Source organism: Neophocaena asiaeorientalis, unplaced genomic scaffold (genome assembly GCF_003031525.2).
Source record: "Neophocaena asiaeorientalis asiaeorientalis breed wild unplaced genomic scaffold, Neophocaena_asiaeorientalis_V1.1 scaffold59, whole genome shotgun sequence".
NCBI lineage: Eukaryota > Metazoa > Chordata > Mammalia > Artiodactyla > Phocoenidae > Neophocaena > Neophocaena asiaeorientalis.
The window spans coordinates 7,701,747-7,725,508 of record NW_020174268.1 but is presented as its reverse complement, the minus strand read 5'-3'; the positions used below and the strand labels follow the sequence as shown (position 1 = coordinate 7,725,508).

The 23,762-nt window shown below is 44.0% G+C and overlaps 1 protein-coding gene across 1 annotated transcript in view; it reads left to right on the top strand.

Annotated features, from left to right (window-relative positions):
- Nucleotides 1-6,055: 6,055 nt before the first annotated feature.
- LOC112406682 (guanylate cyclase soluble subunit beta-2-like) overlaps nt 6,056-23,762 on the top strand; it is a 38,944-nt gene continuing 21,237 nt past the window's right edge. The window contains 8 exon segments of the mRNA XM_024755633.1: nt 6,056-6,146; nt 16,008-16,116; nt 16,336-16,405; nt 19,926-20,025; nt 20,833-21,029; nt 22,019-22,064; nt 22,067-22,126; nt 23,325-23,428. Coding sequence (XP_024611401.1) covers nt 6,080-6,146; nt 16,008-16,116; nt 16,336-16,405; nt 19,926-20,025; nt 20,833-21,029; nt 22,019-22,064; nt 22,067-22,126; nt 23,325-23,428 — 753 coding nt within the window. The 5' untranslated portion in view covers nt 6,056-6,079.

The following is a 23,762-nucleotide window of genomic DNA, read 5'->3' as shown; positions in this document are numbered from 1 at the left end:
CTATCATTAATTAACTATTGATCCACTTTTATAACATTTTTACTCACATCTTTGGCTGCTTTTGGTTTGCCCATTCATATGACAATGATTTAATAAGATCATTTTCCATAAAGAGAATAGAATGAATATTCCTCTGACATGGCTGGCTGAAAATTATTTTTATTGTTTTATTTTTGTTGATAGCTTAGACAAATTTCTCTCTGTACATCTATAACTTTCTCAGCAGTTTCTTACCAAGGCATGCTTCTTTCCTGGTAGCAAGTCCCAGGAGAAGGCCAGCCCTTCATCTCTACCTGTCTCCCCGCTTCTTCCCCCGCCTTCTATCAAGTTCTCTGTGATGAGATGGTCCCCAGTTAAGGGACTGTGGCCTTTCCTTTGGATGTCTTTTTGGGGGGTCACATTAAGGTCTGGATGCTTGTTGAGTCTTCCAGGGGAAGGTGGCCCTTGGGGGCTGGGTGACCAGAAGTCCCTCCCACAGGCACCCAGGACCACCATCAGGGCACACAGGGATGCCCCCTCCATGCTGGGGATGGCTCCAAGGTAGATGGGGCTGGGCAGGGTTGATTCCTCCCTAGCGGCTTCAGCCTCGTTGGCTTCAAAAGTAAATCTGATTCACTCCGGGTGTAAACGAGAAATTCTCAAACATTTTTGTCTCAGGTAACCTTTTTACTCCTAAAAATTATTAAAAACCCCAAGGACTTTTGTTCATTTATTGGCATTTACTGTATTAGAAATTTAAACTGAGAAACTTTAAAAAACAGTCATTTATTAGTTGATCTAAAAATAACAATAATAAACCTATTACATGTCAGCATAAATATTATATTTATGAAAAATAACTGCATTATCCAAATAAAAGAATTAGGGAGAAAAGTGAAATGTCACTCTTTTCAGATTTTCGCAAATCACTTTAACATTTGAATTGCTAGAAGATAGTTGGATATTCTCTTCCATACCCTGTTTGCTGTGATCTGTGGTTTTGGTTGAACTATATGATGAAAATATAGGACGAAGTATTTTAATGCTCTTTTTAGATAATTGTGGTGAATCGTTTAAACCCCACCAAAGCTCCACAAGTGGTTGTTTCTCAAAGATCTGTTAGAATATTGAGTGTGAAACCACACCAATGGCCCTTTTTGTACTCTGTTATGTGCAAGTCCCATGGCCTGTGTTACCCTTTGAAATAAATCTTTTATCATCGTTTTGAGCTGTCATGCATTTGTCATTTGGAAAATCCTAGCTCCTTGAGTTATGCAGATCTTATGAATGTTGACATGATACAGTACATTATACAATATCAAAATCACGTTTGTCAATATCACCACAATCTCACCAAAGCCTCTTAGAATTGGAGAGCTAATGAGCTCACAGTAGCAGATGCAAGTTTTCCAAAATTCCAATTTTCACTTGAAAGCTTGAGTTTGATCATTGGCAACAAATTCTGTCAGTTACTTTCCTTGAAATGACAAGCTAACTTTGTTCTTTTCTTAAGAAAATGTCTGCCAAATATCCAAGTCTGAGTAACCGTTATTTGTCTATCAGTGGTTCTTTCAAGTAGAAATGATGTTTCATGAAAAAAGTGGCTAATTCAGCTCACAAAAACAATTGCAGAAGTGCTTTTCCTTGAGGTGACCCTCTACACTTCTGTATACAGCAAAGTGCTTTCTGTGTACACATGCTTCCTACTTTGTCATGCAGAATGGTCAGAAGATGTGTACTCAAGGCCAAGATTTAATAAGACATATTTTTTACTGTGTCATAAAGGATGATCTGAAGTTAAGCTGACCTTTCCTCTTTTTTCTTTTTTAAACCATGAATGTGTGGCAGTGAAGAATACAGTGGCTACTTAGTACAGATTAATGCCACTGCTATTCATGCTAAGGCACCAATAGTTTACCCACCAATGCTTTTGTACCATTAGCACAAATATCAACCAGTGAAAAGGGCAGATAATGTCTTGATTTTATTATGAAAGTGGTTTTGACCTCATGGACCCCTAAAAGCATCTTAGGGACCCACAGGGGTTCCATGGAACACAGTTTGAGAACTGCTGGTTGAAGCGTCAGAGTCTTTCTCAGTGAGTCATGTCATGTGTTGGCTGGGGAGAGTGGTGGGCACGAGAGGGGAGGGATGGACATCAAAATCTCCATGGAAACATTGACCTAACCCAATACTATCATTATAAAGATGAAGAAATGGAGGCACAGTGAGATTTGTTCCAAGTTATCCAGCTGCATTATGGCAGAACCAGGATTAGCTCCCAGGTCTCCTGACTCACATGCAGTGAATGTGTGAGCCTCTGTCAAGGTAGGTGTCTCTCATCTGCTAAATTCTCTTACAAATATCCATCAGGCCCTATTGTGTGCCAGGTACAATGGTAGGTGTTGAAGATATAAAGTCAAATGACATTCCCCTGCCCTTTGGGACTCTGTAGTCTCGGGAGCGTTTGGACAGGTAAATCCAAGCCTCCACTTGCAGCCAGTGTTAAGGCAGGTAAACACGGGGAGGCTCTGGGCTCTGAGGAGGGATGCCTGCATCTGACTGTTGCTCAGAACAACCAGGGTCAGTGATTCTTAGGCTGAGCTGGGAAGGAGGAACAAAAGTTAGCCAGATAAGAGGGAGTGACGGCCCTTCCCATGGAGGGAGAGTCTGTGGGAAGGGAGGGAGGAAGAATGGGCATGGCTGGAATTCTGAGTAGCTGGGGGAATGGCTAGAGGAGAGTCTGGAGGAGAGAAGTGGGGGTGGTCCAGGTGTTAGGTCATGGAGGACTCTCTGCATCAACCCAAGAAGTCTGGACTTGTCATGAAAGCCTGGGGAGCTGTGGACACCAGCCAGACGACTGGCTGGGTGACAGGCTGCTGCGTCTTCCAAATAGCAGATGGCCACGACACTAGGACAACATCCCTCCTCCCCCACCAATTGTCAGCACCTCCCCTTCCCCAGCTATACCTTGGGTCACGCAGTGACACTCAGATTTGTTATATGAATTCCCCACCTGCCATAAGGGAACTCATGAAGGAACAATTTCCCATGCTTTAGAATCAATCCCATTTTCTTGGCCTGAAACTGGCTACAGAGTGCTATTTATTTTTCCTGTGGGCTTTACGGCTCACTCTGGACTCTTAGAAACCATTACATCAGTTTAGTCATGTCGAACAATGTAAGATCTATAATTTGTAATCCTTTGCCTTGCCAGATTGAATCCTAGAAAGTGTTTCTGAGCAGTGGTGTCCAAGCCTGGAGAGTCATCAGAGACAAGTGGTTAAAAAAATATGAATTTCCAGACACCACCTCCAGGGGCCAGGACTCTGTACGTTTATTTTGCTCCCCAAGTTATCCTGGAAGAGGCAGCCTGTGCGTGGTTTCCTGCCCAGATATTTTGGGTATCATTAGCTGGAACCAACTAAAGAGGAACATACATTTAATGGCTGACTGTTTTAGTTAAATATTGACTCGCAGGATCTCCTGAGTATGTGTCTATGTGACCACCTACGTGGTTGGCACTTTTTGTGTTACATGAAATACTCTGCTCTTTTTTGAGCTGGAAACATTGACCTCTTACTTCGTTTCCTGCATTCATTGATTTTCCAATCCCCAATCTCTTTTAACATGTTTTCTGATAGCCATTTTTCTCTCCTTCTCTTCTTACCAGAGGCTTTGCCATCTCATTAGAAAGATATCAATTGGCTTATTTATTTTTTTAATTCTTGGTAAACATACTGTTTCACTAAAGCGATTCAAATGACTCTATATGTAAGCACGCACTGACTCTGTGAGAAGTGTTAGATGCAAGATCCTGGGATCAGTAAACAAGGCTGACAATCTCTGTGTAATCATAACAGTCTGGGCATGTCTGGCATTCCAGAAATGTGCAACATATACACACTTTGACACTAAAGTGCTATGAGCTCAGCCTATGGGAAAGAAGAGGCTGCCAGACCCAGACAGGTATGAATGGGTGGTCCCACCAAAGGCCTGGGGATGCCACAGAGTTTGTTCCATTTCCAAGCGTCCTGGAAATGACCTAATCTTTCTGGGGCCTTCAGAACAAACCATGGCACCACATCAAGTTTAAATATGGGTCTTGCCCATTATGTTTCTATTTTGCTCATAGACACAGAAGCAGGGCATGTGTTTTCACAAAGGCCCACAGGCCCTGGGGAGGAGGTGGAGGGTGATGGCCACATGGCAGAGAGCACCCCACTTAAGGGAGAGGTGGTGGTTTAGATCCCCCATCGGCCCCGGGCCCCACCAGTTTCTCTCAAGAGCTGCATCTGCTGATGCTTAGGGACCACTGATGCTTAGGGACCACTGTACAGACATGCACCCGAGCAGGAAGCCTTACAAACAGAGGGAAACTCAGGGAGCTTCTAGTTCAGTCATGTACGACCGCAGGATCAGGGCCCCTGGGGCTGTCTGAGAATCCCCAGTGAGTATGTATATGAAGAGGAGGAACATGGATTGAAAAAATGGTTGAGGAACACTGAATTCACCAACCACCTCCTTTATTTTACAGACAAGGAAACTGAGGCCTAAAGAGAGGGAGTGAGTTTTCCCTCAGAGCTCATTTGTGTCAGGATAGGCCTGGGACAGTCTCCTGCCTCCCACCCCGAGTCACTCCTCAGTTTCCCAGGCCACCTCTGTGTCCTCAGTACTATTGCGGCTCCTCCTGGCACATGAGACGGTGTTTCTCATTTTCCCCAAGCTCTCTCCCTTTGGTCATCCTCTTTTATCTTTATCCATACTCCTGTCAGAAAGGTGGGACAGTTATCGTTACCGTATTTTGCAGTGAAGAAGATGAATTCCAGAAAGATAAAGGAGAAAAATTTAAAGATTTAGGAGTGAGTAAAGATCTTCAAATACAGAGGGCTAGGTATCTGGAGGTGGGACCAGCCCAGTCTGCCTTTCCCCTAAGGGCAGAACTAAGGCCAGTAGCAGCAGCAAAATGCAGGATGTATGTGGTCTTCAGAGATCCTTCATTTGTCCACTGGCTGATGCTGGCAAGACCCTAACCTCTCTGAGCATCAGTTTCCTCAACAGCACAAGGGGTCATTAGAAATAATCTGTCATCTGTGGCCAAAAGCAGATGCTCAACAAATAGAAGGTATTAATAGGGCTCAGAAGTAGGTTTCAGCTCAACTTAAGAAAGAACCTTCTTTCAGAGACAGTAGTCTGTGAATAGAATGTACTGCCTTGCAGGGAAGTGAGATTCTTGTTAGGAAGAAACTGAGTTATAAGGTGGGAAATTGGACAATTAGGAAATTTCTCGCCTCCCCCAATTCCGAGATTCTGCGGTGTGTTCTGGGATCAATTCAAACGTTCTGTGCTCTTCGCGGCTCTTCAGATGTGCTCTCTGCTGCCACGAAGCACATTCTCTGTGTCCAGAATGTTCCTCTTGGCCTACCCATTCCTCAGTTCCAATGAAACCTCCCTGTCTCAGGGAAGCATTCCCTGACCTGCCTCCTTCCCCCTAAGTTGACTGAATTGCTAACTACACTTCAGTGATTCACACAAGAGCCAAGCCAAGAGTGCAAACCTTCTGACTCCCAGGTTAAGCCTCTCTTCACCAGGTCTGGTTAGCTGTCGCAAGACCAAAGTCCAGCAGTAACTCCTACAACCCAGCCAAGCACAGTGTAAAACCGTGAGCTACTCTACCTGCTTCAGAGAAGGAGGCTCCATGACCGCAGAGCTCCAAGTTCACTACCATGTATTAGGTTCTTAACACATGCCAAGCACAGTGCCGTCTGCAGGGTCTTCAAAGGTGTCACAATAAAAGTCACAATCAAGGAACCCAGTCTAGAGGGTAAGACCAATAATCTGGATAGAAGCTGGGGAAACTCATAGCCTGCTGTGGGTACTCAAGAAGGGAGCTCTTGATCCAAACTGGGCTCCAGGGAAGGCTTCTTTGAAGAGCTGACACCCAAACACTCTAATGCTTCCCATCCCTTATGATCAGGAATGTTCTTTCTATATCTTGCTGGGTCGGTGGATATATTCCTGGGGCAAAGCTCCAGTTGCTGGATTTCCATTGCACCTTGATCTATCTTTCAGAGCTTCTGCAGAAGTGCAGGATGCCTTCATGACTTACACAGTGTATGATGACGTCATCACCATTAAGCTCATCCAAGAGGCTTGCAAGGTTCTTGGTAAGTCTGAATAGGGCTTTTTTTTGGCTTCCTGGGGCTGCTGTAGCAAAGTATGTTCAGTTCTCATTATTTGCGGTAGTTCTGGTCTGTAAAGTTTACAAAGACTGAATTAGCAAATACTGGGCCATTGTTCCTATAGGAAAGATAAGGTCAGGTTCCTGAGAGCCTCTGGCCACAACCATTTTCATTTGCATAACTCATAAATACATAATCTTATTTTGTGTGTGTATCTGTTTAAAGACACATTTTTCCATATGTATTGTTGATTCATTAACATTGAACTCACGGCCAACAGCGCTGTAACTCGTGCCTGAATGAAGCTTACCTAAGGCATGTATTTTCTCTGTAAGGCACATCACAGCCTTCCTGTGCTTAGGACACTGGACAGCACTTCAGCACCATGCTTTGGAGCATTTTAAACAGCAGACCAACAGAAAGAACAAAAATGCAAAAACGTAGTACTGCATAGGTTGCCGAGAGGACACTTGTTTATAGTCTGAGAACCGAGTCCAGAACGCAGAGCATTGCCTCCTGTGACCTTAGCCAGAAACATGCCTGTTCGGTGGCTCACTTTTTTCCCTGCTCTGTACACATCCACGAATGACCACGAAAGCTCTGATGAGTATTGATTTGGGGGTTACAAGCACACTTTAGGGAGTAGGTAAATTTGCAAATACGGATCTACAAATAATGAGCATCAACTGTACTCCTAACTGGGCGGCTTCAACAACAGAAATTTATTCTATCATAGCTCAGGGCCCCGAAGTGTGAGATCAAGTTGCCAGCAGGGCCAAGCTCCCTCTGAAGGTTCTAGGGAAGCATCCTTCCTCTTCCAGGTCCTGGTGACCCCAGGTGTTCCTTGTGACGGCGTACTTCCAATCTCTGCTTCCGTCTTCACATGGCCACTTTCCCCTGTGTGTCTATGTCTCTAGGTCCAAATTTCCCTCTTCCTGTAAGGACTGCAGTCGTATTGGATTTCAGACCCACCCCAACCTGGTAACTCACCCTTTCCATTTGAGTAACCTTATGCGTCTTATGGGCAAAAATTGTGAACAACACTGAGTTTCGTCATCTGCAACACCACTGTCGTATTTGGCCTCGATGTTGTCTCTGACAGATGTTGTTGTATCTTTGAAATAGATCGTCACAATGACTTCTGGCTGTCAGAAAGAACAGCACTGAGAATCCCATTGTGTTTCTCTGGAAATGGACATGGTGTGCTCTGTGGGGTGCTGAGGGCCATTCTCCCTCATCTGCTCTGCCATGGGACATCTTGCCATCTGCCCAGACACTAAAATGCCATTGACAGGGTCATAACTGGGGGGACAACATATGGATGGTCCCATTTACAATGCACATGTACTCCTGGATATATCAGCAAGGGATGGTTTATTATATTAACTTGCTCACTCCCCAGGCACTAAGGGGCACAGCTACAGGACAAAGAGAGACGATAGCTCTTTGGCTTTCTAGTTTAAGGACCGAGGACAACTAACTTATTCCGTCATAGTTTTCTCACTGTTCAAATGAGAATAATTATAAGATCTACCCTTCAGAGTTGTTTTGAGGATTAAATGAGATAATGTATGTGGAATATACCAAATGTGGTACCTGGTGTATAATAAGTTCTCAAAAAAATCTCCTCCCTTCCTTCCCTCTGTATTAATTTCCTAGGGCTGCCTTAACAAAGTACCACAAGCTGGGTGGCTTCAAACAACAGAAATTTATTCTCCCATAGTTGTGGAGGCCAGAAGTCCAAAGCCCTCCAGTCTACGGTATGTAGTTAAGGCAGCCCTGACAGGCCAGTACCGGAATCTAATAAGTTTTTATATGTCCAGAAAGAAATGCTACATACGTCTAATATCATGCCCAGGCTGTTTTTGTAACTATGTATGATTGTGGACACCATGTGGTGTAGCAGTACCTTTAGTAGAGAGACCCCGTCACACACCTGCCCCAGTGCATTCACAGTTCCAAACCAACTAATACATTAAGGGGCAGCAACAAGTTTATAGACCAATGTGTGGTCTGACTCACACCGCCTTTCTACCAAAGGCCAAAGTCTACCGCTGTGATTTCTATCTGTCCAGCTTTGAAAATCAGAAGGGTGTTTTCTTCTTGTTTATCTCAACGACATCTGTTGACCTATCCCTGAAATGGTATATAAGAACAGTGAATGCATTTTTCAAATCAAAAGTTGAGATTCAAATCTGAGTAAACACATGCTTGAGACTTGGAGACAGGATGGCCCTGGGAAGCATAGGCTGTGTAGTTTCTCTCCACATCTATCTATCTATTGATAGAAATAGATACAGATATAGATACAGATATAGATATATAGACTGACTACGTCTCTAGCAAAGGCTTTGGAATCAGATAGACCTGGGTGAGTGCCCTGGTTGTACATCTACCTGCCTATCTATCTATCATCTATCTATCTATCTTTCTATCTATCTATCATCTATCTTTCTATCTATCATGTCTAACATCTATCTCCCATGAATCAGAGAGAGCAAATCCCTGCCGAAGGAAAGAAGTCTGCAGGAAGGGCATTTCACTGTTTAATAAAAGACACTCGTCACTTGAGGCAAACTCTTCCCTTAGACAAAGAAAAAAGCACGCTCCATTACCACTCGTTAGTGCTTTGCCTTCCAAGTGGGCTCCAGAATGCCGTTTCTCTACCTTTAAGCAATTGTTGGGACTTTTCCAGACCACTCTGCCACTGCATAGCTCTGTGCTTTCTAATTAGCATAATTCAGGATGGGACCAGATGGCAGGTTGAGCCTTGCATAAGAATTGTTCTGTATATGAATAAGTGCCTACTTAGTCTGTAAGTGGGTTATTAGTGATCTGAAGTGACAAAATTCAAAACAACACACAACAGCCATTGGACACAGTCGTGCCCGTCTAGACTTTGCTTGCTAAGAAACCAGTAGTGAAACGCATTTCAACAGTTAGCCATCGGCAAATGGCAGCAAGCCTTCTCTGCACCTACCTCTGTAAAAAGAAGAGTAACAACATAAACTTTTACAAAGTCCTCAAATCAGGCCTTATCATATTTGATCTTTACTGTGACCCTCTGAGGTAGGATAAGCAACCCAAACCCTGCAACCAACCAAAAATGGAGCTGGAACTCAGGTGTCCTGGCTCCAAGGCCATCGCTGCAGCCTGCGGGCGGGAGGGGCAGTTGGCTGGGTGGGCATGAGATCTCTGGTGAGGGCTTTGGAATCAGCGAGCCCTGGGTGAGTCCCCTGGCTGTATCGTCTCCTAATAGGGTAACCTGCGGGCAAATTCCCCATCGGTAAACATCGCTGGTACCTACAGCACCTACCTTGGATGGTTATCCTAAAGATGGTGTCCAGTAATGTAAGCAAAGTGCCTACCACAGAGTGGGTGCTCAGCAAAGCAGGCCCCTCTCTCTCAGTGGACCAGCAAAGCGGGTCCACTGAGACTACCCGGGGGACCCCTAGTTGGGCCAACGTCTCTGTTTCAAAGCTCACCAGGAAGCTGGCAGCTTATACCAGGCATGAGTGAGACTGCGCCCTGGCTGCAAAGGGTCTCCCACCTGAGCTGCCTGCATCCATTTCCCGGCTCCCTTTTCTCTATTGCCTGATCAACTTATTGCTGCACCTGGAACCCAGCCCTCCCAATTCAGAGTCTGTTTCCTTCTTGCAATGTATGGTATCAACATGGGCAGCTGTTCCTCTCCTTTTCTTTTTCTCCTTTTTTTTTTTTTTTTTGGCCACACTGTGTGGCATGCAGGATCTTAGTGCCCCGACCAGGGATCGAACCCATGCCCCCCGCAATGGAAGCATGGAGTCTTAACCACTGGACCACCACGGAAGTTCCCTTCTCCGTTTCTTAAAGGCCTCTATCTCCTCACAGAAGATTTCCCCACTGGTTATCTCGTGCCTGGCTAAAGCCATATATTATTTGAGAAGGAGAGTACTCTAGATGAATAGTTCTTTCCTGATACCTAAAACTTATTCTTTTGGAAACCAAAGCTTTGGGGAAAAAAAGACCCATTTTCAATAGAAAACTCTCAAAAATGTGTGGCAATCACTCCCCTGTCTTGTGGAAGAGCACATGCTTTTCTGGGTGCCTCAGGTGGGTCACCATGAGGAGTAGCTCTTGTTGCCTGTCTCTGGGTGGTGGGAAGCAGGCAAGGGTCGTGGGCAGTCCAGCCCTGAGCAGCCCTTTGCCCAGAAGGCCCAGCGTGGGGAGCAGTGGCTCTGGGGCCCCCACTGAGCCTTAGCAGGTGTCCCCTCCCGCCGCCCTGCACAGCCTACCTCTGCTCTCTCCATTCCCTTGAGCTGTCGCCCAGCAATTAGTAAACATTTCCTGGTGACGCCAAAGAGGCAAGCTTGTTAAGTCAGAAAGTTTGAGTTTATACATCATTCCAATTGAAAAACTCCCCAGAAGGCTCTACAGCTCTCCTGGGAAGCCAAGCACAGATGCTTTGTGACACTTATTTCCCTGCCATCGAAGAAGTCTTCTATTAAAAAAAAAGAAACAAACCCACTTTTTAATAGAATTTTCACACATACACTAAAGTCGAGAGAATTATACACTGAAGCCCACATACCCTTCACCCAGCTTCAATCATTATTCCTATTTCACCAATCTCGTTTCATCTCTCTGGTTCCTCTACCCTTTTTTCTGGTTTTGTTCTTGCTGGAAAGTCTTAAAGTGAATCTCAGGTTTCCCATAATTGTACCTGTAAATATTTCAGTATGAGTCTCTAACAACATAAAGACATTTTAAAGCATGATCATAATACCCTGATTATACCTAGCAAAATTCAAAATTCAGAGTATTACAGAGGCCCAGGACCCAGCCGTATCTCAGCTGGCTGTGGATAACTGTGGTCTTCTTATATTAGATTTCCTAAGGTCTTTTCAGGACAATCGGAAAAACCTTTTTACTTTGACATAATTTCAAACTCACAGAAGGTTTGTAAGAATAGTACAAAGGATTGCCATAGGCTCTTCATCTATATTCCCCAAATGTTAACATTTTACCATGTTGGCTCTATCCTTCTCTCTATATCTATATCTCTATATTTTTCCTGAATCATTGGTGTGTTAAGAAAATGATGTCTCTTTATCCCTAAAAGTTCTCTTAAGTACCTACAGTACAACTATCAGACTCAGGAAGTGAACATTGATACGGTGCTATTATCTCATCTACAGATTTCATTGAGATTTTTCCAGCTTTCCCAGTAATGACCTGTAGGACAAAAGAAAACCCTGGATCATGTCAGTTGTCACATTTCTTTGGCTTTCTGCAGTCTGGAACAGTCCCCAAGTCCTTCTTTGGGTCTTATAACATTGACATCTTTGGAAAGTTCTGGTCAGCTATTTTGTAGCATGCCCCTCAACTCAGCATTATCTGATATCTTCTCATGATTCAATTCAAGCTATGCTTTCTTGGTGGAAAGACCACAGAGTAATGTTTTTTCCTTCCCAGTTCATTGTATCAGGAGGCATCTTATGTCGATTTGTCCCATTATTGCTGTTAACTTTGATTGCTTAGTTAATATGGAATCTGCCAGGTTTCTCCACTGTAAAGTTATTATCTTTCCCCTTTGAAAGTAGTATCTTGTGAGAAGATACTTTCAGACTATGTATATTATCTTGCTGTTTCTCAAACTTCTCCTTCCCTAATTTTAGTATTCATTGGTGATTCTTATCTGAATTAATATAAATTATAAGAGTGGCCAAATGGTGATTTTCTAAGTATATCATTTCTTTTACATTTATTAGTTGAATTTCTACTATAAGGAAGAATTTTCCCTATCTATCTATTTATTCATCTATCTATCCATCCATCCCAGTGTGAACGCTTGACTCATTTTTTAGTAGGTTGTAATCCTTTAATTATTTTGATGCTCAAATTCTCCAAGATTTAGCCAGTTAGAGCCCCTCCAAGCTGGTCCTTGTGTCCTTGACATGTCCCCATCATTCTTATTTTTTTTTTTAGCATCTTTATTGGAGTATAATTGCTTTACAATGTTGTGTTCGTTTCTGCTGTATAGCAAAGTGAATTAGCTATATGTATACATATATCCCCATATCCCTTCCCTCTTGTGTCCCCCTCCCACCCTCCCTCCCCCATCCTTCTTTTATCACTTCTTTACTTTCTGGTGCGACAAGATGTTATAAACTCATCATTTTCCTGCCCCAGCCGTGAAATCTGCCATTTCTCCAAGGAACCCTGAACACACACACACACACACACACACACACACACACACACACCCCATCCATCTATCTGTCGTCTTCCTCCCTCTCTTTCTTCCTTTCTATCCATCTATCTGAAACTGTGATGGGTTTTGTGGTCTTCTTAGGATAGATTTCCTAACCTACACCACAAGCTTCATTCTAGTCTTCTTTCTCGCATAATGAGAAAGCTGCTTCCCATCATTTACCACGTATTTACTTACAGGTTTCATCCTTGAGTGTTTAGAAAATCGTTTCAGAATTGCTGACCCATACTGCTGTGAGAAGGAAGCCTACTCGCTACAGTCAAATATTTGTTTAAATTTTGTTTTTTCTTTAGCCTAAAGAGAAAGTCTAAATACTATGTTCAAATTTTACTGGGTTATTTTTTTCTTGGGCAATTAGGTTATTCAGAACTGTTCTGTTGAAATACTGTTTTGTTAATTATGTTTCTGTTTGTATTCCATATTAGAGTTTTCCTTATCCTTATTGCTCTTATTTTCTTTAATTTAAGCATATGAATCATTAACATGATTCTGCAAACCAGAACTCTGCAAAAAGTTACACTCAGATAAGTTCCCCACCACCTGCATACACACACTCTCCACAACCATTCTAACATTTCTACCCATTCCCAGTGCCCTGTAGATTAACGGTCTCAATAGTCTCTTGTGTTTATTTTTGTACAAATAAGTAGATAGATGGATATTTCTTTATTTCCCCTTATTTGCTACACAAAAGATAGAATACTAAGCATGCTATAGACTTTCCTTTGCACTATCAAAAAATATGCTAAGGCATCTACGATTTGTGTTTCATTCTGTCTTGCATTTTCTTGGCATTTCCTATATATTTCTGACCCCCTGTGACTTAGAAAGCTCGTGGAATCCTAAGTTCACTGAGGGGAAACTGTGTAACTACACTCTTCAGGTGTTGGTTTTGAAAAGTGACCTTTGTCCTTTGCTGGACAAGCATTCTCAACTACAAATCCCACAGGAAGCCCCAAACCCAGCACGGAAGGAAAAGACCACACCCAAACCCAAGATGCTTGTTTAAGGAAGAGTCGGCCACTCCGCCAGATGTCCTTCCTATGAACAGAGCTGGGTGCCCAGAGACAAAATAACCAGTGTCTGGAACAAGAAACTTCATGGATTTTTATATGTTTATAGACCTAAAGGTCAAGCAGACAGTCTTTCTACACAAGGCTGCCACTGCCACTTTAATACAACTTTGCTGGTCTTGCAGACAGCCCAGTCCACCTGAGAGAGGTCCCTGGGTTGGGGAGGCCTCTGGGATTGTACTTTCCCAGCAGGTTACAGGATGCACCTGCTCAGAGCTCCAGCCTAGGGGATGTGCAGCACAGCTGTTTTTTTTGTTTGTTTTTTCTTTTTCCTCAGCTTGAACAAGCTAGATTTAGCAGGAAAGGAGGGGTGGAAGGAGGAAAGAGGAAGGAACAATTCCACACATGTCCATGTACTTTTCAGGAGTTCTCCTCCCAGGGGCTGCTCATCAGCACTGGAAAAGACAGGAGTGGAATTTATTATTCCAGTTCCCTTGGGGGTTAGCAGGTGGCTCTTGATTGCTGTTATAGACAAACCTGCCTGCATCCAGCTAGGGATGGACCCACGAGCAGAGAACCCGGCAGAGGCAATTAACATAAGCCACATGCCACACCCACCCTACCGTCCAAGCTTCGTTTGGATCCTGAAGACCTGGCTAATACATTTTGGGAACGTATACATAATTCATCTCCGATGAGACCTGACCAACTCAGTGGGGACGCTCTGCTCAGCTTGCAGAACGATGATCTGTCCAACAGTCTGGCTATGAACAACGAGCTGTAGGAAAGCTGCTGCTCAGGCCATCCTAGGAAGCAAGGAGAGGCTGGAAAGTGCCCAGACCTCCTCGGATCCTTTGCCACTCCCGTAGGAATTGGTCCTGGAGAGCGTAGGAATTGGAGAGCTGAAAGCCACTTGTGAATTCTAGGCCCAGCCGGAGCCTCATAGAACCTGCAAGGGTCCAGCCACGGATTCTGGTGACTGTGAATCTGGCAGGTCTCCCATCAGCCTGGGTATTCCAGACTTTCTCCCAGCCCTCAGTACCTATTGTGATTCACCACACCACCTATCGTGATTCACCACACCAGCCTAAATAAGACAGTGTTCTCTCACAGAGAATGGATGTGCTGTCTCCTGTATCAATAATGAAAACCTATAAGCAGCCCCTACCTTGGGGGGAGACCCCTTTTCTCTCTAACTGCTGCTCCAGAGGCTGTGGGATATGGCACAAAAAGCACCACATTTAGAGTTAGAGCCTCTGCCACCCTGGGTAATTTAGGTCAATTCACATAGGTGACTGTCAGCCTCCACGGTCTCTCCTGTGAAAAAGGGGACATGTTAATAAGGTGATCTCTTTTACAAGATTTCGGCAAGCACTGAGTAAAATAACATCAATTAATGACTGTTTCAGGAACTATAAAAAGCATTCTTTAAAAACACTCCATGCCCCTCCATAAAGCAAATGATGGCACGCAATCTAGTCCAGCAGAGCAGATGGGGCAATAGCCTCGCTCACACCGAAAACCTACCCCCAGGGATTTCTCAAGCACCCACTTTGTGTCCAGCTCAGAAAACATGTAGTGTGAGGTCACTGCCCTTCAGAATTACCATACAGTTAGGAAGAAAAGAAAAATGCAGCACTTAGGAAGGGAGAAGTCAGTGTGATGTAGGATAGTCAGAGAAATTTCTGTGGAGGATGTAATGTAAAAACTGCCCTGAAAAGAAGACTAGAGACATGGTTGGACCTAGAGATTGTCATACAGAGTGAAGTAAGTCAGAAAGAAAAAAACAAATATCATATATTAACGCATATATGTGGAATCTAGAAAAATGGTACAGATGAATCGGTTCGTAAGACAGAAATAGAGACACTGACGTAAAGAACAAGCGTATGGACACCAAGGGGGGAAAGCGGTGGGGGGGTGGTGGTGGGAAGAATCGGGAGATTGGGATTGACATGTATACACTGGTATGTTTAAAATAGATAAGTAATAAGAACCTGCTGTATATAAAAAAAGAGTAAATAGCATATAAAGATCCTAAAAATAAATATTTGCATAATTGGTCTTATAAAAAAGACAGAAGTCTAGGATGCTGAGGAGATGAGAGAGAAAGGGGAAACCACTGCAAATATTTGGTATCCTCTTCTGGCTCAATTGATATAGTATGAATTTGTTGGTATTGTTTTTCAGTTGCAATATTAATTATTTCTCAGAGATAACTTTTTAGTTCACTTAATGGCCATTGTGTTCAAAGATGTCTAAAGATGGCAGGAGACATTGTCACAGGAAACTGACAGCTTTGAACCCCCTTCTGGATTCTAGAGAAATTTCTGCCATGGGAGCCATGGAAAAGACCAGGGTAGGATTGGGGGGGACTCACCAATTTAACGAGCACCTACTAGATGCCAGTCTGCACGGGGCTTCTCGTGGTGGCCCCGTGACCTCAATGGTATTATTGGCATTTACTGATGAGGAAAGTGAAGCCTTAGAGAGAATTCAGAAACGTATCACAGAGCTTGGATTGCAACCCTTTGGAAGCGAATGAATACCTGGCCGGTGCTTTTATTTTGGATCCCACAGGTGTCTCCATGGAAGCCATTCTGAAACTCTTTGGGAAATACGTCTTTAAATCCTGCAAGATGTCTGGCGATGACAGGATGTTACGGACACTGGGAGGAAATCTCACGGAGTTTATTTTATTATTTTGTTTGTTTGTTTGTTTTTGCGGTTCGCGGGCCTCTCACTGCTGTGGCCTCTCCCGCCGCGGAGCACAGGCTCCAGACGCGCAGGCTCAGCAGCCATGGCTCACCGGCCCAGCCGCTCCGCGGCACGTGGGATCCTCCCAGACCGGGGCAGGAACCCGCGCCCCCTGCCTCAGCAGGCGCACCCCCTACCACTGCGCCACCAGGGAAGCCCCTCTCACGGAGTTTATTGAAAACCTAGATGCCCTCCAGAGTTACCTGGCGCTCCCTTATCAGGTAAGCCTATCTAGGTCTGATCTTGCTGGCCCTGAGAAGAAGCAGGTGACTCTAGCAGCTCTGGGCCATCTCACCGCCTCCCCCAAGAGGGTGCAGTTGCCAGGGGCCTGTGGCATGCTCGGTACGCGGCGTCGGTGGGCTGAGTTCTCTGGGGGAAGGAATGGAAAATGAAAACCTGTTGCCCATTTTTATAAACTGGCCGGCAAGAATCAAAGCAGGGCAAGCTGGAGAGGTCGCCTTTGTGATGGGGGAGGGCCTATTCTGATGGCGGCTGGTGGGGGGGTTGACATTAAATCCAGAAGATTGATCACAATGGGAACAAAGGCTGGGAGCCAGTCAGGTTTCAGTGGATTTGCAAAATCTCTCCTCAGGTTTCCTGGCCTGGAAGGAGCTGATAAATAACTTGTGCAGCCAGATTCATTTATTCATGTATTAGAAGGAAAGACTTGACAGGGCCAAGAGCCGGAATCGGAAACCATCCAACTCTGATTAACCCACGAAGTGACTGCCTGAGGTGCTAAACTAATTTCCCTACTGGGATATGTCCTTCTGGAGTTCAGTCCTTGGTTTTCTTGTTTGTAGAGATCATTGGAAATTTAAATGGCCAGACTCCCTTTTCTTTTTTAAAAAAGAAAATGCTTCATTGAAAAGGCAAAGTGGCACTTGCACATATCATAATAATAGTTTATTATTTTATATAAAATAGTTAATATTTGTTTCTAGGGCCCTTCAGAGTTTGCTAAGCTGTTTCTTCACCGTTTCTATATTGAATGCTCATAACTACCCTTGACGGGTAGTCATGAGGAGAAAGTGGGATCATGAATGTGAAAGTGCCTCATGAACCACAATGTATCCTCATAGGTGTTAAATGGGAAAACAGTTATTTCCTCCAATTTTCAAGTAAGGAATAAGAGGCTTGGTGACTTAATTGACTTCAAGTAGGATGAGTAGTCGGATCCGTCCTGTTGTTATCATGTGAACTACTCAGGAAGAGGGAGTGAAGAGAGCCCTGGCTGTGGGGTCACATGAGCCTATGATGCTGTCTGACCAGCTCTGCAGCTTCCTAGCTGTGTGATCTTGGGCAAGTTACTTGCCCTCTCTGGCCTTCAATTTTTTTTCACTTATTTGTTTAATAAATATGTATTGAGTACCTACTATGTGCCAAGTACTTTTTAGGCATTGGACACACAGAGAGACAAAAAGGAATGAATAGGAAAAAAAAATTTACTCCATAGTGATGTGTGGATTACAGGAGATAACATGTAGAAATCTCTAGCATTGTAATCAGTCCAGATAAGGCATTCCATGTTTAATAACTTCCTTCCTTTATGTTTTCTTCCTCTCTTTTCTGTATGGCCAGTTTTAAAATTACAATAATTCATATGGCAACTTCCTTTTAAATTTCTCTGCTAAAGCACTACAATTACTATGGAAAGAAATACAATTAAGGCCCTTAAGTCATCTTCCATAGTATTATAAATATCATATCTTTCATTTGAAAATTGGGCTAATATTTTAAGTCATAGTTCTGGAGAAGATATTAATATTTTTTTATTCATTAAATAAAAATATTGTGGAATCTCTTTTATGTTCCAGGTATTGTTCTCACAATATTATTGTCATTCTTAGGAATAAGATGAAAGGAACCAAGGTTCTGAAGTCCCAAGTCCATTGTTTTTATGCCTACTCCTGCTACCCCTCCTCTGATAGTCATTCCTTCATATGCTAAAACCAGTGTTAGAGAAGCAATAGGCTAGAATTTCTCTGGGGTCAGTAAGGACATTTTGCACATAATGAGATAAATAAAATATATAAATATACTATACACACACACACACACACACACACACACAAGCTGAAATAAAATACGTGCAATGATATCTGATTGTTGTATAGTACTTTCTACTGGACAAAAGGTTATAGATTATCTCTTTAGGCAAAAATACAGTAAGATAAACCTGACTTTTTCTTTATGTCTGTCTCTAGTAATTTGGCAGTACCTTAAGGCTTACATTTCTGGTTTTAACTGTGCCTTTAATCTTGTTATTTTTTAGCGAACCTTCATTTGAGGGCCAATTATGAGACAGATATTGGGCTAACTCATGTATAAACATTGAATTATCCTCTTACCGCTAAGATTAGGTACTCTTATTCTTCCCATTATACAGATGAAAAAACTGAGGTCCAGAAAGGTCAAGTAACTGTCCCAAATTGCCCAGGTTGTGGTGGCTGAGCCAGGACCCACCCCCAAGTGCGTCCGTCTCCAAAGACCATGCTCTGGTCGACTTCTCATTATGTTCTCATTGCCCTAGTTCTCCACTTTTATAAAACCCTATTTCAATTTTTAAAAATAAAAGTATAATCTTATTATTTAGAGAGTTGGAGACATTGACCAGAAGGATTAAAAGCACAAACTTTGAGAAGTATGTCTAGGAAGTGGCCTAGGCTAGGGTGAGGAGTGAGGGTGGAAATGGTAGCAAAAGCTTGTGGATTTTAATTTCAGCCCTTGTGTACTCTGTTATTATTATTTTTTTGCTATGTAGGGTTTGGATATAATTTTTTGAAATAACTTAATTTTCTGTTTCATCATATGCTTTTTATATGTGCTGCCTCAAATCTTTAGATTCAGTCAAAATGTAAACACACAAATACATACCTTCTCTTTGTATATGCTTTTGGAAAGATAAATACTTGGCAAAAAAACTCTTCATTTTAACTAGCATCCCCTCCCCGCCTCCTCCCTACTCCCCCTCCAGCCCCCACTACCACCACCACTTTGGAAGAGAACAAAAATCTCAGAAGGAACACACTTCCTTAATCTCTTCTCTCACTTAGACCAAAAGCTGTGAGCCAGGGTGCTGAGCTGCTTACTAATCAAATGGGAGAGAAAATTGTTTCTCTCAGGGATTCCCCCAGGCAAAGTCTTTATCCTTATGTCCTGACATAATCTACCATGAGATGGTACACACTTGATGTCAACATTTATTCCTGGAGAAAGATGATCTCTTCTGATGTATCCTTGATTTTCCAGACATGCAACTTTGCACCACAGATGGCATTATCCTTCCAGAACAAGAGGTGAACTTTTCTCCACTTGCCAATTCCTCTGAGACCCTGATCTTTCAGAGTAAAGTTCCTCATGGTCCCTTGGTCACAGGCCAAGAATGGCAGCCATCCACTCCTTGGAGTGTAGGTAGAAGCAGCATGGCATGGCAGAAAGGTTCATTTGGGTGTCAAGATGTTCTACCATGAATTTGGCCTTAACTTCCCTGAGGTTCAGTTTCCTCCTCTTTACAATGGAGCTAGTGCTTGCCATATAGAGTTGGTTATGTGATTAGGTATAATATAAAATTCCTGACTTTTAGGGGCTGAAACCATGGTAGATTTTATTTTTATGTGATTGGAGGGGGTTTGGGGATGCAGTTCTGCATGATGTAATGAGTAAGTTTCACAAAGCCTCAGAAGCATAATTTAGAGAAATTGTAGCCACTGGGAAAAATATGCTGTGTCTTTTAATTAGGAGATGAATGCACCATCGTTTTGTGTGGAGAGAGGAGCAGACTGGAAGATGCTTCTCCATTACTACTCTGATAGAAGTGATCTGTGCCACATCGTACCAGGTATGTGGGTGGCTTAACCAGACCCAGAGTGTCCCTTGACAGATGAATGGATAAAGAAGATGTGGCCCATATATACAATGGAATATTACTCAGCCATAAAAAGAAATGAAACTGAGTTATCTGTAGTGAGGTGGATGGACCTAGAATCTGTCATACAGAGTGAAGTAAGTCAGAAAGAGATGGTAACATATATGGAATCCAAAAAAAAAAAAAAAGGTCCTGAAGAACCTAGGGGCAGGACACAAATAATAAAGACACAGACGTAGAAAATGGACTTGAGGACAAGGGGAGGGGGAAGGGTAAGCTGGGATGAAGTGAGAGAGTGGTATGGACATATATACACTACCAAATGTAAAACAGATAGCTAGTGGGAAGCAGCCACATAGCACAGGGAGACCAGCTCGGTGCTTTGTGACCACCTAGAGGGTTGAGGTAGGCAGGGTGGGAAGGAGACACAAGAGGGAGGGGATATGGGGATATATGTATATGTATAGCTGGTTCACTTTGTTATACAGCAGAAACTAACACAGCATTGTAAAGCAATTATACTCCAATAAAGATGTTAAAAAAAAAAAAAAGAAATCAGAGTAGGAGGGATATATTTAGTATCCAGTGTGTAAATCTCTGCTTTTAAGTTATTGTTTTTTAATTTATTAATCTGTCATATGCTGCCTGCCTTGATGCAGGGCCTGGGCTTGGTGAACTCTGGAATATTTATCAAAAGTTGTATAACCTGATTATTTTATGATTTTTGCAGACACAACTGCCTTCTGCCATCCCTCACCAATAGGTATCCTTCTGCTGCAGGTACCATTGAGGCTGTGGCCAAAGACTTCTTTGACATTGACGTGACCATGGATATCCTTGACGTGAATCAAGAGGAGGAGAGGACAGGGAAGAAGGAGCACGTTGTGTTTCTGATTGTGCAGAAGTCGCACAGACAGATGAGAAGGGCAAAGCCAAAGGGATCACAAGACACTCAGGACAGCCAGAGAGACCAAGAGGTACCAGTGTGCTATGTCTTCAGAAAGCACAGTTCCTCCTGGTGGAGTGACTAGTCTTGGAACAATCTATGCAAAGAACTGGACCTTCTAATTGTGGACTTAGGGCAGGGTTTCTCAGTCTCAGCGCTGTTGACATTTTGGACCAGATAATCTTTGTTATGAGGCGCGGTCCTGTGCGTGTTTAGCAGCATCCCTAGCCCACTCACTAGATGCTAGCAGCACCCAGCTCTCCCCCTCCATCCCAGGTTGTGGCAATCAAAAATGTCTCCAGACATTGCCAAGTATCCCCAGGGTAAGGGGTAGGAGACAAAGTCACTATTGGTTGAGAACCAATAGTGGCTCTATTGGTTCTCTGGGATGGACCTTAGCCTGAAACATTTTTACCTGTAAAAAAAAAAATGGCAATGTAAAGTCCTTGGAATTTGGAATCTGGTGGCTTATTCTGCAGTTCTCATGGTGTAAATTGACTTTTCAAGTCCTGAGTGCCCACTTGTGCAGCTGGGGCCAGTTGGGGATCTGGAGTCAACTCATGAGCCTGTGGTTGGCTGCCTCGATTGCAGCTTGCGGTGTGACTGTTATCTGTTTAGGTACCACACCTATTAGGTGCGCAGCTCTCTGTGTCCATAGAGCTCATACGAATATCCAGAGAAGTCTGTGATTCCTGGAGCACACAAGGTTTATACCTTAGAGTATTCAAAGCTCACCTCAGAGTCTTTTCACTGCAGAATCTTCAACCACAGGAAGAGAAGTTTCTGTGTGATTTTCCTGCCAGCCTCACCTTGAGATTTTGTAAAAAGTTCTTGCTGCCTTTGGTGGAGAAACAGCATGAGGATTAATTGGATAACAATTTGGGGGCTTATGAAGTTTTGCTAAAGTTCATCTTGTGTGGCCTCACTGTTCCTCTGGCCCCATCACAGAGGAACAGTGTATCCTCGTGCATCTCCTGTCACATGACCAGACCTGTATGCTTCTCTCCCTGCCATTTGCAGGCCCTGGAGGCAGCTTTCCTTAGGATGAAAGAGAAATATTTGAATGTCTCTGTCCCGTGAAAAAGTCCAGCTGGGAAGTTGTGAGAAGCATAGTCATGTTTGGAAAAGGTAAGTGGGCTCTTCTCCCAACCTTGGCTCTCAGAGCAGAATGATTGCTTTGTGCACACAAATGGGCAGAGTCCTCTATAATCAGGATGTCACTGATTTCTTCAGGGCTTGGACTTGGCAGGCACGGTTTTTAACTTTAAAACATCAAACTCTAACTTGTCTTCCTTTGCCCCTTTTATTTGTGTTGGGGGTCACTTGGAGGCGCAGTTTCTCCTTGTAATCAGGGGAAGCCGCTGGAGAGGGGATTGGAATCAACCCTTTTTGGTGACTGTGCTGAAGCGAAGGAGGATGAGTGCTGACATATTATCAAGAACACTGAATTTTCCACAGCTCCTCAGGCCTTCGGGACTGGGATGTATTTCTGGCCCGGAAGTCTGTAGATAAGAATGATGGTGTCCAAGAGTGCGAAGGACCCTGGATCGAGAACCAGGATAGTAGATTTCTGGCTCTGTCCCTGGGGAACCTAAGTCCTCCATCTTCCACCCACAAAATGAAGGCATTAGGTTCTCAGAAGTGCCCCTGTTGGCGCCGAGCTGGTCTCATGATCAGCACCGAAGATCCGAGTCGGAAAAGGGGCTCCGGCCCACTGGGAGAAGGGAGTTGGAGACTCCTGGTCATGCCCCGTGGGTCGTGATGACATGCGTCTGGGAGGAGGTCTGCAGGGCTCAAAGGACTGAATTTTGAGTCCCTCAAGCCATGGCAAGCGAGTCAAACATGCAATTGACGTGCTTTGTCTAGGAGATTTTCATATCAAAAAGGCTCCATTTCGAATCTCTACCCCCTGCCAAATAGGGCTGTTGGTTAAATTTTCATGTGCCACCCAAAGCTGTCAGTCTCCAAAGCTCCATGGCAAATGTCCCTGACACCGGCCGGGCGTGTGCGCTGTGCTGCGCGGGCTCATTGTCTGGCTGTCAGCTTTTCAATGCCGGCCCTGTTTTCATGGCGAGACACACTCAATTGGCCCGGGAACTCTTCAGCGGCGGGCAGAAACTTGGCAGGGGGCAGGAGGGCTTCTCAACCTGGTAGCAAGTTTTCTGTTTGTTTTAATTTGGAAGCAGAATTGCCGTGGCCATCTGGAAACGCTGAGGGAGCTTGTGCTGAGCAGTGGGGACTGCGCTTTGCCCGGGAAACATTTAAGATACTCTCTTGGGTTGGTGGCCTGAGTGGCCTGTGAACGGGATTCTGTTTCTCCATCCAGGGCATCTCAGGGACACCTTTGAACCAATTTATCCCGAGTGGCTCTGGATTGAAGAGAAGACATTCTGCGATGCTTTTCCCTTCCATGTGGTATTTGACGAATCAGTAAGAGGCCCTTTCCCTCTTGAACTGGGGATAGGCTGGGGAGAGGAGTAAGTCACATAGTCTTTTTTTAAAATTAATTAATTAATTTATGGCTGGTTGGGTCTTCGTTGCTGTGTGTGGGCTTCTCATCGCGGTGGCTTCTCTTGTTGTGGAGCACGGGCTCTAGGCGCACGGGCTTCAGTAACTGTGGCTCCAAGGCTCTAGAGCGCAGGCTCAGTAGTTGTGGCGCACGCGTTTAGTTGCTCCGTGGCATGTGGGATCTTCCCGGACCAGGGCACGAATCTGTGTCTCCTGCATTGGCAGGCGAATTCTTAACCACTGCGCCCCCAGCAAT